The 14528-nt window shown below is 41.3% G+C and overlaps 3 protein-coding genes and 1 long non-coding RNA gene across 7 annotated transcripts; 2 read left to right on the forward strand and 2 right to left on the reverse strand.

Annotated features, from left to right (window-relative positions):
- Nucleotides 1-1072: 1072 nt before the first annotated feature.
- On the reverse strand, nt 1073-2599 carry LOC149989545 (uncharacterized). Of its 3 annotated transcripts, none has more exons than XR_016502238.1 (3): nt 2385-2599; nt 1737-1792; nt 1073-1200 (listed from the first exon to the last, which is right to left on the reverse strand). It is a non-coding gene; the product is annotated as an uncharacterized LOC149989545 (long non-coding RNA). The 3 variants fall into 3 exon arrangements; XR_016502240.1 differs by lacking the exon at nt 2385-2599 and adding an exon at nt 2171-2283; XR_016502239.1 differs by lacking the exon at nt 1073-1200 and having other exon boundaries at nt 1316-1792; nt 2171-2518.
- Nucleotides 2600-2815: 216 nt separating this feature from the next.
- Nucleotides 2816-6388, forward strand: LOC112280339 (protein PLASTID TRANSCRIPTIONALLY ACTIVE 12, chloroplastic). The gene is made up of 7 exons (XM_024515725.3): nt 2816-3758; nt 3998-4110; nt 4322-4581; nt 4716-4837; nt 5252-5335; nt 5653-5700; nt 5849-6388. The coding sequence occupies exons 1-7, from the start codon at nt 2970-2972 to the stop codon at nt 6107-6109; spliced, it is 1677 nt and encodes a 558-aa protein (XP_024371493.1). The 5' UTR covers nt 2816-2969; the 3' UTR covers nt 6110-6388.
- A 1326-nt stretch (nt 6389-7714) lies between these two features.
- Nucleotides 7715-9221, forward strand: LOC112280074 (protein transport protein Sec61 subunit gamma-1). The gene is made up of 3 exons (XM_024515076.3): nt 7715-7973; nt 8675-8799; nt 9005-9221. Exons 1-2 carry the CDS (start codon nt 7880-7882, stop codon nt 8788-8790), a joined length of 210 nt encoding a protein of 69 aa, XP_024370844.1. The 5' UTR covers nt 7715-7879; the 3' UTR covers nt 8791-8799; nt 9005-9221.
- Nucleotides 9222-9364: 143 nt separating this feature from the next.
- On the reverse strand, nt 9365-13902 carry LOC112280073 (1-aminocyclopropane-1-carboxylate synthase). Of its 2 annotated transcripts, none has more exons than XM_024515073.3 (12): nt 13238-13902; nt 12708-12760; nt 12448-12559; nt 12081-12121; nt 11734-11833; nt 11380-11556; nt 11176-11249; nt 10826-11006; nt 10478-10590; nt 10140-10257; nt 9897-9966; nt 9365-9730 (listed from the first exon to the last, which is right to left on the reverse strand). In XM_024515073.3, the coding sequence occupies exons 1-12, from the start codon at nt 13406-13408 to the stop codon at nt 9555-9557; spliced, it is 1386 nt and encodes a 461-aa protein (XP_024370841.1). In that variant the 5' UTR covers nt 13409-13902; the 3' UTR covers nt 9365-9554. The 2 variants fall into 2 exon arrangements, with proteins under 2 accessions (XP_024370841.1, XP_090105248.1); XM_090249122.1 differs by having other exon boundaries at nt 12708-13001.
- Nucleotides 13903-14528: the final 626 nt, after the last annotated feature.

Genomic DNA, 14528 nt, shown 5'->3' on the forward strand with positions numbered 1-14528 from the left:
CTTCGACAATTGCCATACACCAAGTATTGCATGACTTTGTTAGCACCCAATTTCAAAACCCCTATACTCAACATCTTGTCTCATGCTTTGTTGCTCCATCTTCATACATTTATTTCTAAAAAGACATGCCATCTATACCATTAGGTATATAAAACTACCTTGTATTATTTTAAATATTTTATTCTATTTTTTGGAAATATACCCAATATCATTATAAGAACCATCAATATTTCATATGGATCATATTGTACCTTTTATACACCTACAGACACTATATATAAATAGATTAGTTATGCTTTGTCTATCCAAATTTTGATGTTGCTTCTAGAAATTCTTCTTTTTTTGATGTCATCTTAAATAACTCAAAATTATTAATTGGAGAATCAACAAAATCATACCGCCCAAAAGCATGCAATTAGAAGTATGCAAGTTCTACAATAGAAAAAATGTCATCTTAACCAAATACTAAAATATTATTTTCAGAAAGAAATTTTTAGATTTTAAAAATTTGTAAGGCAAATTGTAAAAAAATAAATAAAGATCTAATCACAAGTGATATCATAAAGACATGAAATATGGATCTCACATAAAGATAAAATATATATATATATATATATATATATACATTGGTGATATCAAATATACATTGCTTTTATCAAATTGGTGATATCATTTATTTGAGGGTGCATTTGCTATTATCAAGAATGTAAGGATATTCTAAATTGGTGATATCATTTATTTGAGGGTGCATTTGCTATTATCAAGAATGTAAGGATATTCTAAATTGGTGATATCATTTATTTGAGGGTGCATTTGCTATTATCAAGAATGTAGGGATATTCTTGATATTTCTTGAGGTTATGAGGGTATATGTGATATTTTACCAAAAATCAACAAATTAAGATATAAACAAAAATCAAATTTCATAAACAACAATAGTTCAATTAAAATTCATCATGGATTTTTTCAAAAATGTGTACTTTTGATTGAAATTTCCTCAATCCTAAAACGTGATGAACTAGGAACCATTTTAGTTGATTACTATAACTAATTAGAATTAAAATAATCAACAATATAAGGTTGTGAGGGCAAAACATACTCCCATATTGTGGTTTAAATACCACTTATAGGTAAATGATATCACTCACCCCAAAACAGACAAACCACTTGCCCAATTCAAAGCCTAGCTCATTTTAATTCCTGCAATGCCAGGCTCATCCCGTAAGTATCATACTCCTCAAATGCAGATAGAGATCACAATGTTCGGAGATCTGTGGAAGTCGATAAGAATGTGTTACAATGCATGAAATGATCCTCAAACTAAACAGTTTCTGTTGTGGGAACAATAGCATGGATGTCTACTGAAAAGGATTGTAGTAATTCTGTACATACTACCCTTTTACTGGTATTCAACAGAAGTGAGCAGAAAAAATATTTTTAAAAATAAGAACTGCTAAAACTCTGTAATGAACTAGCATTAACCTTTAAATGATCTGCTGTGATATGTCGAACCTACCAAACATATCGGGGGCCTTGATGATGCTCACACATTTGCGCTTATTTCTAACTTACATATTAACTACAATCACTTCAGATTACTCCTGAGAGACCATATCATGACAGTAAATGTGATGTACAAAGTATCGATTGCATGGGTAAGGTCATAGGGAGTATTTGTTATTTAGGTACTACAACATAGACACCTGAATTTGCTGAAAGGGTATCTTGTTCATTACTTTTCCAGTTCGTAGTCTCTTGATTTCATCATCCTTTTTCGACTCCGACAAGTTTTCTGTAGTGCAATAGAGAATAAGCACCAGGTTCTCCTCTTAGTGAAGGCTAGCTGGAAAAATATACCTAGAGGCCTTTCAACTCCAGATTTTCGAAAACCTAACGACAAAGTATCAAGGCCAACAAAATAGCCTCTCCACAGAGGTGACTTACCCACCTAAATTTGCCGTGCATGGGGCATATTCTAAACCATGCAATTAGACAATAACCATCTGTCGCGCCACTGCTCTCAATCTGAAGATCCTCGCGACTCAAAGAAGCGAAATAATACATAAACTCACAACCGACCAGATGCAAACCTAGCTGATCCAACTCACGTTTGGAAACCAAACAAGCACAATCCGCATTTCGTAGCTTTCAAGTAAGGATTGCTCATTACCATGTCTCTACCGCATGGAAGACGTGGAGCACATATCTCCTCACCAAATTTTTAGTTCTATCCATTATACAAGGAAGAAGATGCTAGCCCTCCTATTGAAAATCTAGTCCAACTCAAATTTAGGTCGCCACCAACATGGAGGACTAGAACAGGTCCGATTGGCAGTCCAGCGTAAAACCAACAACGAGAACTACATGAGCTAACGTAAAAATACCTTTCGCTGGTTGCGAGTACAACTACGACGTTTACGTAATGGGCTATGGTTTGTAATTCTCGAAATTGAGGCTGAACTCGCAACGTTCAGCCAGCAACGAGCACGCTGCGCAGCTGAATTCTCGACTTCCCCATTCATAATCAAAGCTCAACAGTTCGCCTCGGCAGCCAATTTAGGTTGCACTTGCAGGATTTGTGTGGAGAGGAAAGTGCCAGGGCAACACACCACTTGGACTGGCTGAAGCATGACTAGACATTTTAAAGGTAATATTTGCCTGTATTACATCACCATTGATGTTTATTTAATTAAGAAATTTATGCACCCAATGAAGCACATCATCTTCTTTTGTGACGAACGAGGTCATCCGTCCGAGCCTATCTGTTCAACATGAGTGGATAAATCCGAAACCCTGACTACAGCACTTCGTGGTGTGAGCACCGGTGTTCGCCTGGGAATGGGTTTTGACCAGGGCCCTCGGAGCTTGTGAGGCGGATCATTGGCATCACGCAGCGTATGTCCCAGTACAGGTGAAATGAGAGCGCACGTGTTTTAGCTGGAAGGCCAATTTCGCCCAGGTGCAGAAAAATGGAGACTCGCGGCATCATGTTGCAGGGTCGTCTTTCGTATCCTTCTAGTGCTTGCTTTCAGGGGAAGAATTCGGTCTCCGTGCGCTCACAGCGCAATGTCGTAGGATGTGGGATTTTGTTGAAGAGCAGGAGGAATGTGTGGCTCTGTGGAGGAAGTAGTGGAATTTCTGGGTCCTTGGTGTACAGGAGGGGCAGAAGTGTCAGTTTCTGGAGCTTGCGGGTAGGGAAGAGTAGCGGGGAGGGAAGGGGAGGACTCGTGGTGAGGTGTAACGAGAGCGATGAAGTGGACATGCCTCCGGAGGACCCGGCATACACTAGCTACGTTGATCCCAACACTGGCGAGCCTTCGCCTTCCTATGGTACTAGGGCGCCATTGCCCCCAGCTGCATTCTGGGGGGATGATGCGAAGCGTGTTGTAAGGTCAGGGCAGGCAGCTACTCCCAGTGATACGGGAATGAAGGACCGGGGTGGTGGTGCAATGTCGAGTAGAGACTTTGTCTCCAAGAGGAAGAACGCAAGTGTAGCGAGTCGAGACGGCCAGAAAGTGCCGAATGAATTTGAGGAGGAAGTTGAGGAGGAGGAAGATGATGAAAGGAATGCTTCTGGCGAGGAGGAGGAGGATGAAGAGGAGGATGCTGGGCTTGTTCTCCAGCAGAGTGAAGAAGGTCTTGTGCACGAGTCGGACCAGCGGCTGGAAAATGACGAACTATGGTGGAATCATCAGAAGCCCTCCAAGGATAAGGAGCCTTGGAGTGCATGGCAAAAGCGCATGGGTGACGGTGATAGTGTAATTCCTATGCCGGAACTCAATAACTTTTTTTTGAATTTGGTTTACATTCAGGGTTATTAGGTTCTTTTGAATGATGGGGATGGCTGGTGGGCAATTCAACAGTCACTCAGAAGCTATGATGAGAACCTTGTTTTGTAAATATTGTTTAGATGGGTGTATAGTCAGTATGAATGATACGAGTGATCTTTCTGTGGATAGAATCGATAACTGATGGGTGATGATGGCTTCGGTTATAGGTCATCGCAACAGCAATGGCAAAAGCGGGTCAAATCGAGCTCTTTGGTGATAAACCAACAATAGCCGAGGCCAGTTTGGCGCGAGCTAGGAAGCGTGTGTTTTATGATGAGCGGTAGGCTGCAATTGTTTGTATTTTCAGACTGCATCTTCTTGCTTTCGAGCTATTTAGATTAGTTTTTCCTTGTTTTGTTGAGTTGTTTTGAGCATAGCTCAATTGTTGGGCTTGATGAATTTCGATATATTAATGGGCTGCGTGTGTTAATGTGCTAAACTTCTTATTCTTTTTTCTATCTTGGGTCGCCACTGATTCTTTTGGTGTGCAGGATGCGAGAGGAGGAAGAGCGCAGAAAAGAGGCTGGGGCAGTTGCGTATTATAAGGAATGGGTAGGAAAATGGAAGAAAGATACCTCGAAGGTGACTGTTGAGGAGAGGGCAAAGAGCACGGGTGAAGGGGTGGTGGACCAGCTGCTCGACATGTTACAGCATCAATCTCGTAGGGAATACCGACGCATGCAGGGAACCGATATTCGTATTGCTCGTGATCCTTTGACCTTGCGCATGTCTGACGAGGAAATTATACAAGGTAACTATATTCATATGTATTTTGAATAATTTTCAGTTACAAATGTGTGGAGTCTCAGCCACGATCATCTGTACCTTTTTGCTATAGAATTGGAGATCTGACTTTTTGAATTTCTTGTTGGGCTATGAACACAGTTTGGGGAGGCGATCCCGTTTACCCGACTAAAAACTATGAGCAGGATCCTGATGCTGTAGCTGACTACCGTAATGAGAATTTGCATGAGCCTACGCCGGACATCGTTGATTTATTGCAAGATGTAAGTTTGAATCCAGCTCTTACTAACCTGGTCTTGAGGAAGTTATTGGACTGCTCTTTCATTTCCTACTTGGCAACAGTTTCGGCAATTTCTTGTTCTTGGTGCTGTTCCAGAGGAAGCAGAACCATGTCCGAGTAACTTTTCAACTGTGTTGCGTGAATACCAGATTATATTGTTTCAAGCATGCAGTGTGCTCACAACCCAGGACTTGTTTAGTTGAGGGTCAATAAGTCGTGCTTCAGCATCAGACTCTTGACCAGTACCATATGCGATTTGCGCATTTGAAGCCAGCAACTTAAACTGTTAGTTGGAAGTGTTCGTCATTTTATTCCGAGTCTTTTTAGATGTTTTCCTTTCTCACATTGCCTTATCGATTGGATTTGCACTAACCGCGAGTTGAAATTGTGCTTGTAGGATGGCATACTAATTACCCGAGAACAACTTCAGGAAATACTGGACAGAGAAGAGAGAGAAGAGAGAGAAAAGGAGCTACTAGAGGTATTCCAGCTTTGCCAGATTAATATATGTAAAAATTCATAGAGTCTAGTATGAGCTTTTATCGTCTGAGGCTACTCTGTTATAATTGCCCACCTCTTTATTTGATTGTAACTCATGTTCTCCACTCGGAACATGCATGAAGTTTAAACAGTTTGTTTCTCCAGTCCATGGCCAGAGATACCTGACCAATACCCGGAAAGTGTTGTTTTTGGAAACAAGTAGGTGGTGGATCATAGTAGTTGCAGATATTTCTATGTGGTTAACCGTGTAGCAGTTCTTAGGACAATGGATTGACTTAAACTGTTTTACTGGCGCAGGATGACGAGGATGCAATGACAGGAGCCATCGATATCGGTGACAAAGAGGTATGAATGTGACTGGGATGTGCTACGTGACCAACAATATATCCCATACTTTAAAGAACCAGTAAACTGGTTCGCGATTTTGCTTGGCTTTCTAATTGTAGATTGTTGATTGAGGTGCTTATGGTTCTGTATTGGGATTACATGACAGCTTGATGATGATGATGAAGATGACGACGACGACGATGATGAGGACGAGGCGAGTGACGAAGAGGATTTCCAAGATGATTTAGAGTGGAAAGCGAGCATCAGCCAACATCAACTTCCGTCTGGGAAGCCCAAGTTAAGTAGAGAAACCAAGAAATTCTCACCTGTCATTGACTTGTTGGACCAAATAGATAGTTCCGACTTGCTAGAATATGTCGGTGATGAGGAAGACGAAGAGGATAGCATAAAGGATGTAGATAACTAGCTATTATCTCTAACACATTGATTTCTCAAACATTTGTGGCTCCATCCAAAGTTAGAAAGTAATGAGGAGATGGATACTCCTTGTATGTGCATGATATCGAATGTCCACTTAGCCACTCTTGGGCAGTGTGTGTATATATAAACACACACATATTGGTCCCCGATGCGCTTCTATTTAGCACAAATCGATTGTTGTAATTCAGCACTAAAAATATGAAAGATTGGGTTTCAGTAACAGCCTCTCTGTTATAGCTGTTCCCTCAAATCACTTCAAACCCAACGTCTTCTTATCTGCCGTTACATATGTCTATAATGCTTGGGTTTCTTGCATAAATCTATTGAGTATACCTATTGCCCGAATCCTGTTTGCACATCGACCAAATTCATTTTTGTAGAATATAAGATAGATGTCAAACTTTCCAAAAGAAGCCACAATTGATGGTTACTTGGTTGCAACATGCATTCTGCATATGTACAGCAACCTGTTGTAACACAAGCAGCATTCATACAATTTGCGCAATATGTAGTGATTTTGTTTGCAACAATACCAATCTTTGTGAATATGGGTGGGAAAAGTTGTGTTTTTTTTTTTGTACAAATTTTATTTGTTTGAATGCATATTAAGAGGGCAATAATATTGCATGTCTCACTTGTTTGTAGAACAAGCTTTGGTTATTGGTTGTGGATTTTTGGAATGAAAGTTTTACAACATAAGACTATTGTAACAAAGTATTAACTATGATTGCAAAATTTATGTTTGGTGCTAAGCTTTCAAATACAAAAGAAACTAAATAAATTATCAATGCAATGTTTTATTCATTATCTTGTAAGATTTTGTTTACTATAATATATTTTATTAAGATTCTTTGACCATAAATTGAACATTTTATTATGATCTCTTGCTTGTGAATTAATTAGATTTTTTTGCAACCACAATTTGCATATATAATTGTAATGAAATAATTCTTTTATAATATCTATATTTATAAGCACTCAATCTTTGGTAATATTAGCATTATTATCACTACCATATTTTTTAACAAATCGTGTTTTTCAATTTTTATGTTTGTTGTCTTGATTTATTTTACTAAAGAACTAAGTTTGGAACAATGTTATATTTTGACCAAATATTTTTTGAGCATATTCAAATGGTTTTGCTACAAAATCTATAACTTGTTGTTTGATTGTTTGTTTGTTTATTTGTTTGTTTTTATTTTTTTTTGTAAATAATAATTCTAATCCTATGATTACCAACTCATTCAAAACAAAAAAAACCCCTCAAACTAAGGGCATTCATCCAATCCATGGATTATGAAAGGGCCAAGGGCACAATCCCAAGTCAGCCAGTCAGTCAACGCAACAACCGTGTGGTGGCGAGAAAGGGGGCCTAAACCCAAACCCACCAATGGTGTGCTCCCTATGACGAGACGATCCCCGAGCCTCCCCCCGCACCAAACCCACTTCGTCACCGTGCCAATCACCTGGTGGCCGAACCACGTCCTCAAACCTCAAACCTCAGGTTTGGAACCGAGCCTCCTTCCTACCTTCCTTCGGACCTGGTTGGTTCATGGAGACTGACTGACTCGGGGCTTTGCGGCGATGTTGTATTGTGTTGTGTTGCATCGGACTTTGAAGATCTGTTCTGAATATCTGGAGAATCGAATCCCCTCACACTCGTCGTCGTAGCAGTCTTAGTGTGAGTTATTTTTTTGCAGAGATCGTTGCAATTTCAGTGCTTTCTCTCTATATTTGGTTCTCGTAAGCCCTCGCGATGGAGGCGGTAGATACTGTTGTGAGGCCTGTGAAGGACTTCGCCAAGGACAGTGTGCGGTTGGTGAAGAGATGCCACAAGCCAGATCGGAAAGGTTCGTTTCCGTGTGTTTGGTTCTCATCAAGCTTTTGTGCGAATGTGGTCGCTGTGGTGTTTTTTTTTGCATCATTTTGGGTTTTTAAGATCCTTTGAAGGGCCAGCACGTTGAGATCCTGGGTGCGTGTGGCTATTGGTTTTTATTTTTTATTTTTATTTGGTTTAGCGATGTTGGTTAGAGTCCTTTGAGTCAGATCCAAAAAAAAGGACAGTGCAGCTGCGATGATTTGTGACATTCTCTACTCTGTATGAGTTGGTCCTTTTTCCGAGTCGAAATGCTTCATTTTTTCCCTTCTCGATCTTGCCTAGGATGAGTTGTCGGTTTTTGGCCGGAAGTGAGTGGATGGGAATAGCGGAATTGGAGACTGAGAGAGAGTATTAAATGATGTAAAATCCATTGTATTTAAATCACAACCACGTCTCTATCACCTTTTTTCTGCCGTTTCGAGCAGCCCTGCGGCGAGCTGTAACAACTTAATATTTCTATTCTTATTTGACACGCTTTGTGCGGCTGTATCGATGCGCTGAATCAACTGATCTTCTTCGAGCGCGCTCTCTTAGGAGTGCATGAGCTCCATAATCTTAGTTGATTTACTGTTTCTCTTACCTTGCAGAAGCCATGATTGGCTTCTGTAAGCGTCATTCAAATGTTTGCCTCGTTCAATGGCTTGATGAATATGTCATTTCTCTTTGATACAGAATTCTCGAAGGTTGCCATAAGGACCGGGCTAGGGTTTATAGTAATGGGATTCATCGGCTTCTTTGTAAAGCTCATCTTCATCCCCATCAACAACATTATTGTTGGAGCCGTGTAGTGTGATGCTGTGAGTTTCTCCCCGCAGCATTACTTCTGCTTTTCATGAGTTGCCTTATGTAAATGTTCCGTTGTGGCGTTGTCAGCCGTCAGAAGCTTGTATAATATTTGGACTTTTTCAGGGCTTCGTTGAGAATTTCCAGCTACTATGTCTGATGACAGAAAACTGCAGACGTTTCTTGAATGCTCATTTTAATTTAAGATTTATTGTGCAGGGACAAATATAAGCATGTTTAGAGGCTCGACACAAGCTGAACGATTGGTGGGATTTGCAAGCTTAGAGGGTGAAGGCAATAGAAGTTTTTATTGAATCAGGCCTTAGGAAAACTTTAACAGACTCTATTTGTACTGAATCAGACACACTTTGGCTGCGAAAGTCTTATTCACATTTGCTCTAAACCAAACCATGGAATCAAGATTTTACCGCTATTACATCTGTTCTTTAGACCATATTTTTAGATCATTTGAGGGAATTGTCAATGTGCTATCATCAAGTGTTCGCGAGTGTTAATCGGTTTCAAAGACAAATAAGCGGAATAGTGCAAACGTTTTTGAGATGAAATGAGACATGAAAATGGGCACGTCAGTGTTGAAAACGCTCATCAGTAATTTGAGAGCAGTTCTCTATAACATTTCTTGCGTTGCTAAAATGTACATTAGCAAATCATGTAGCAATAGCACACTTGTGTAATGTGACATTACTGTTTTCAATCAGGTTCTATCACTATTCCCATAGGTTATTTACCGATTCTCTTGCTTTTTGAGTCAATGGTTAGTGCGCAGGGTGTCGATATCAAGTTGACCATCTCGAGATTTCCTTTTTCGTCGCTTCTTCTCTGCAAATCCGGTCAGTCGCGCACATGCAATTTCAAGACTAGCAGGTGCCATGGACGCGTAGCAAACTCGAAAGAATCCTGGTTCTGCGTAATGGCATGCTTGACCTGAAAAGTAAAACATTTTAGTTTGCGTGCTCACATACCGCAATCAAATACAAAGAAACATGCCGAAAAAATAAAATCGCAAACCATTTTTCAGCTTCAGTTTCTAAGAACTTAATTATTTCAGAACGAAAAATCCACCGCAACAGTCAAAGAAACGGGACACCACCTGGTGTGAGAACTATCCGACATTCATCAAGAATCTCCTTCCAGAGATTATCTTCTGCTGTAAATGTGGGCTGCAAACGGGTTAAAACATAATCTCGTCAGGCTGCCCAATTTGCCAGCTTAACAAGCTCAGGTACGGCATAGTATGCGTTTGACCACTAGCTTTGAATTTTTACTGCCATGACATCAATAAAGTTGATGTTAGCCAAGAATTAACGTTGGGTATTAGTTAGGTTCCACATACCTCAGTCAAAAGGCTTTTTAAATCAAGCCAGCAAAACATCGCTGCACATGCAGGCATGTATCGAAGATTTGCTGCCTCGAAAGACTTAGTTAAGAGCTCATACGACTTCTTCAACCGCCTGAGATTGCATCCACCATCCGAGTGACTCAGTGAACGTTGGATTCAAGCTAAGAAGCAAACTTCATGGAACTTTGTAAAGCTTCTGAGAAATATAACGACTGGGAGCTTAACTAAATGAAGCTGAAATCCAATCAACTCTCAAAGATTCAGTATCGATATACCACATGCCAAGTAGAAATGATTCTTTTGACCCTATGTGTTGCACACTAGAAACCAACCTGTTGTTCTCCTTGACGTATTTATCTACAAAATTTTCATCTTCCAGCATGATGGCTAGCGCATGCTGAGTGTCGTTTGAAACTGCTGCAAACATGCCCATGTTTTGCCAAAACTGAGCATCACACATTCACCTTTAATTAGAACATAATGGATGTTATTGTGGTATGTCTTCAGTCAGAAGAAAACAAAATGAAACGCAACAAAAAGGAACCAAACAAGAAGATCTCAACATCAGTCACGTCACCACTGCAACAGTCAAACAACTCTGATCCGGCACACGATACGCCGGACCACAATACACAAGTATTTAGCATTCAAGAAAAGAAGCTTAAGAAGTAACATGTCACCTCAAGCAGATCCTTGTTCTTTGTATGAAGACAACCCACACGAAATCCATTCATTCCGAAGTCTTTGCTCATGCCGTAGGCAGTATGGACAAGCTCAGCCGCAGTTTCCGCAGACAGAAGACCCTCCATTACAGCATTCTTGGTCACCTTTTCCATGCTCACAAACTCGTCCACCGAGGGCCTAGACCAACAACGTTTTTGGATTGAGAAATCTGAACAACAAGCTAGTCTGTCAGATCAAAGTATTTTCAGCTTCTTCAATTGCTAGATAAAACAACATTAGCTCGTCATAACTAAAATAACCTAACCACACAAAAGGTGGGTGTAAACGCTAAAAGTAAAGTACTAACCCAAATTTAGAATTTGCGTAAATCTCATCTGAGAGCACATGTAGACCTCGTTTGACAGCCCAAAGAAGAAGCTCCTGCTCATACAAACACGCCTGCAATAAGCATAGAGTACACGCTGGTCCCCCCCCCCCCTCTCTTTTTATAATTATTACTAGCCTCGTCCATCAACACCAAGTTCAAGAAATGGCCGATTTCATTTATTACCTTAAGAGTTGCCTCTGGATAAAGAGTGCCCAATGGGTTCCCAGGATTAGTCACTAGAAGCATCCGAGCACGTATGCCTTTCGACTCCGCAGCCAGTACAGCCTCTTCCATCTCATGCACTGTTGGGATGTATGTGCGAGTATCAGTCGGCTGAACTGGGATTGGAATGACCTCATTCTGAAACAATGATGCAAAGTCAAGTTACCTTATTACATAGCACAGCAGCAAGAGCAGAGATATTAAATAAAGGCCAGGAAAAGTCATGAAAACAGAAGAGTAATAACAAAGTACCACAGCGGCTGAATTCTATGGAAAGGCCAATACTAAGCAGTATGAACAGTAGCAAAAACTTACACGGATGGACATGTCATTATCAAACGCAGGAAAGTATGGAGCTGGTATCAAGCATCCATCGCCAGGATTACAGGTTGCGAAGAAGAATAGATCGAGCACGCTGACCTTGCATAAAATTGACAATTGTGAGGCACAAAGTCTAATCATATGACGCGTCCTAATTGAGAAGCAGCTGCTTATATGATTAAGGGCACTGACAGTATAACCTAAGATCTCAATTACACCAATAACCATCAACTGGAAAAAGCATAAAATCTACTGCGTTCTAATGAAATCTTACTACGGCGAAATATGGGGGACGCAACTGATCAGACCTTCAAATTATAGAGTGAACACAGGTTACTTACGCTGTGACACCACTAGATATGCATATATGGCTCGGATCAACCTGCGGAAAGGAAGCACCATAAGTTCGATCACCATTAAAAAGATTGTTAAAAACTGATGCCACGCATTCACTTCGTCGATCTGCCTACAGAACTAGGGGTCAGCAAAAGTTTCTCTTGCCGGGGATTATTACAAGAGAATTCCGCTCCTGCCAGAAATGTCTCCAAATCAAAAATTGAACACTTGAGGAGTTGGTTTTCCCTAAAGGGACCATGGTGGCAGTACTTTGAATGTTAAAAGCGAGTGTGAAGTATCAGTGTGAAAAGTTATGAGACTGAATGCACCAAAAGACTGGAGACATACTCCCTGCAGGTGAGCTGCAAATACCTCAACCCCCATGAATGTCCTCTCCATCATTCGAGAAATAGCATTCCGAAGCCTCTCGCCTCCTCGGAAATTTCCATATAATCCAACAGTGGCTGGAACTTCCCTACAGCTCCTGCACCCGTGATCTTTCAGCATCAACATCATGTTGATGCTCATACTAATCTCGAAGTCAAAACGGCGAGACCAACGTATACACAGATTATCACTCTCTAAATAATACTCTGCTATCATCACAAATGAATGAAGAACGTTGAATTTACCGTATCTTATCGTGGACAAGATCAAAAGATAAGATACTTTCGGCGGTGGCCATCTGTCCATCCCAACACACCACGGTACAGTTGTATCAAGCGCATTGATCCACCTCACATCACACCTAGCGCTTAAGAATTCTAACCGGAACTTGTTGTAAACTTCTCGCAAGTGTAAAATTGTGTTATGAGAGGAGATCTGCATAGTTCTGAACGGTAGAGCGTCACTAGGATGCATTCCGGAATCGCATTGCAACACGCCTAAAGAAGTGATCCTCTATTACGTTGAAGCTTCGGGAAAGCCTGATTCAACGCGCACAGTATTATGTGGAGTCACCATTTCTACTAAATTCACGTGCGTACAAAGCAGATTTAAAAAGATGAGGGTTACATTTGTGAGTCGAAAACAACAGAAGAAGCTGTTTGAAAGTCATCTGGTTGAAAATACTTGTGCCACATCGTAACCAAGGCTACTAGGTAATTGCTTCAAAACACAGTGTCCAACCATCAAAAACTGTGGAAAAACAACAGAATGATACCACAAAATAGCCTTCGGGGTTACTGAGGCTCCACGGATTCTTTTTCGCCTCGTTGACGGCTTTGATGTAAGGAGAGAAAGGTGCAAGAGCTCTTCGGCCTCTTGTGGATAGACTGGTCCGACCACACTTGAGGTTGAACTCGCCATCCTTGGTATCTCCATTCATTGGCATTGTTGCTTTTCACAGCTTCTTTGTAGCTCCTATCTCACATCTCTATCTTCAAAACCCGCCACCCAATCCCAAATACCTCCGCGGACGCTAGTATCCTTGAAACTCTCACACTCATAGAGGCAAGCTAATCTTCACAAGAACAGAACAAAAGACGAATCCTCGAACGCGCCACGGCCGCCCAAAGGGAGCAAGAATCACAAACACACAACCCTCGAACCCTCGACGCCCCGTCTCCACGATATCCCAGCCAGGAATTCGATAACACTAAAACCCGGCGAGACTAGATATGACCAAGCCAGTCCCCCCGCACAAGAGCGTGCAGACCCACCAACTGGAAACAGAACCCCCGTTGGCTACAGTTTTCACGTGAATTGTGTCTCGATCATAGGCAGGAGAAGGGAGAGAGCGCGGAGAACCGTAGCCTTGCAACACAGGACAGAATAGATCTCCGACGGAAACGTGAAGAATCAAGCGCAGCAGAAAGGAGAATGTGAGAACAGAGGGGCACGGGCATTGCGCATGTGAGGAATCATATACCCCCCCCCCCCCCCCCCCGTCTTCGGGGCCATGGCTCCCCCTGCCCCGTTCCGCCCCGCCCCCGCCCTCTGGGCCTCGCTACCGCCGCACCTGCCTCCAGCCCTCTCTACCCCCGACCCATACGATCCTGAGGACCCCCGACCCCGCCCCCGGGACCCGCTTCGTGTCCACATTCCCCTCGTCCTCGCTCATCTTCAAATATAAAGCCTGAATACCCCATTTGCTAAATTCATGGACATGGAATCATGAGTGTGCACTTGCAAAAAGAGTGGGTAAGTGAGTGAGTGAGTGATACTGGTCGATAGTGATGGCCATTGTCTCGTGTTGTTCCTACCCATTTATTGTCTTGTGCATGGCCTTAACTATTTGCATTCTTTTACTACTTTTTCGTTTTGTTTTGATTTTCTAATGTACAATATATTTGGAACAACGATGTGAGAATAAATGGTTTTTTTTTGCGTTTCTTATTGAAAAAAATTATATTTAAATGTTTCTCTTTAATTATATCGAGATATTTATAACATAACAAACACAAATCAAGTTTTTAGATGATTATTGTATCCCAACATTGAACAGAAGAAGT

Source organism: Physcomitrium patens, chromosome 3 (assembly GCF_059467195.1).
Source record: "Physcomitrium patens ecotype Gransden chromosome 3, ASM5946719v1, whole genome shotgun sequence".
Lineage (NCBI taxonomy): Eukaryota > Viridiplantae > Streptophyta > Bryopsida > Funariales > Funariaceae > Physcomitrium > Physcomitrium patens.

Excerpts from the sequence above, each read along its gene's own strand:
- LOC112280074 (XM_024515076.3), top strand. The coding sequence starts at position 7,880 with ATGGAGGCGGTAGATACTGTTGTGAGGCCTGTGAAGGACTTCGCCAAG. Across the intron at positions 7,974-8,674 it reads CCACAAGCCAGATCGGAAAG|AATTCTCGAAGGTTGCCATA; the intron begins GTTCGTTTCCGT and ends TCTTTGATACAG.
- LOC112280073 (XM_024515073.3), bottom strand. The coding sequence starts at position 13,408 with ATGCCAATGAATGGAGATACCAAGGATGGCGAGTTCAACCTCAAGTGT. Across the intron at positions 11,557-11,733 it reads ATAATGACATGTCCATCCGT|AATGAGGTCATTCCAATCCC; the intron begins GTAAGTTTTTGC and ends TCATTGTTTCAG. Across the intron at positions 10,591-10,825 it reads AGAACAAGGATCTGCTTGAG|TTTTGGCAAAACATGGGCAT; the intron begins GTGACATGTTAC and ends TGTGATGCTCAG.
- LOC112280339 (XM_024515725.3), top strand. The coding sequence starts at position 2,970 with ATGGAGACTCGCGGCATCATGTTGCAGGGTCGTCTTTCGTATCCTTCT. Across the intron at positions 5,336-5,652 it reads GAGAAAAGGAGCTACTAGAG|GATGACGAGGATGCAATGAC; the intron begins GTATTCCAGCTT and ends TTACTGGCGCAG. Across the intron at positions 5,701-5,848 it reads TCGATATCGGTGACAAAGAG|CTTGATGATGATGATGAAGA; the intron begins GTATGAATGTGA and ends ATTACATGACAG.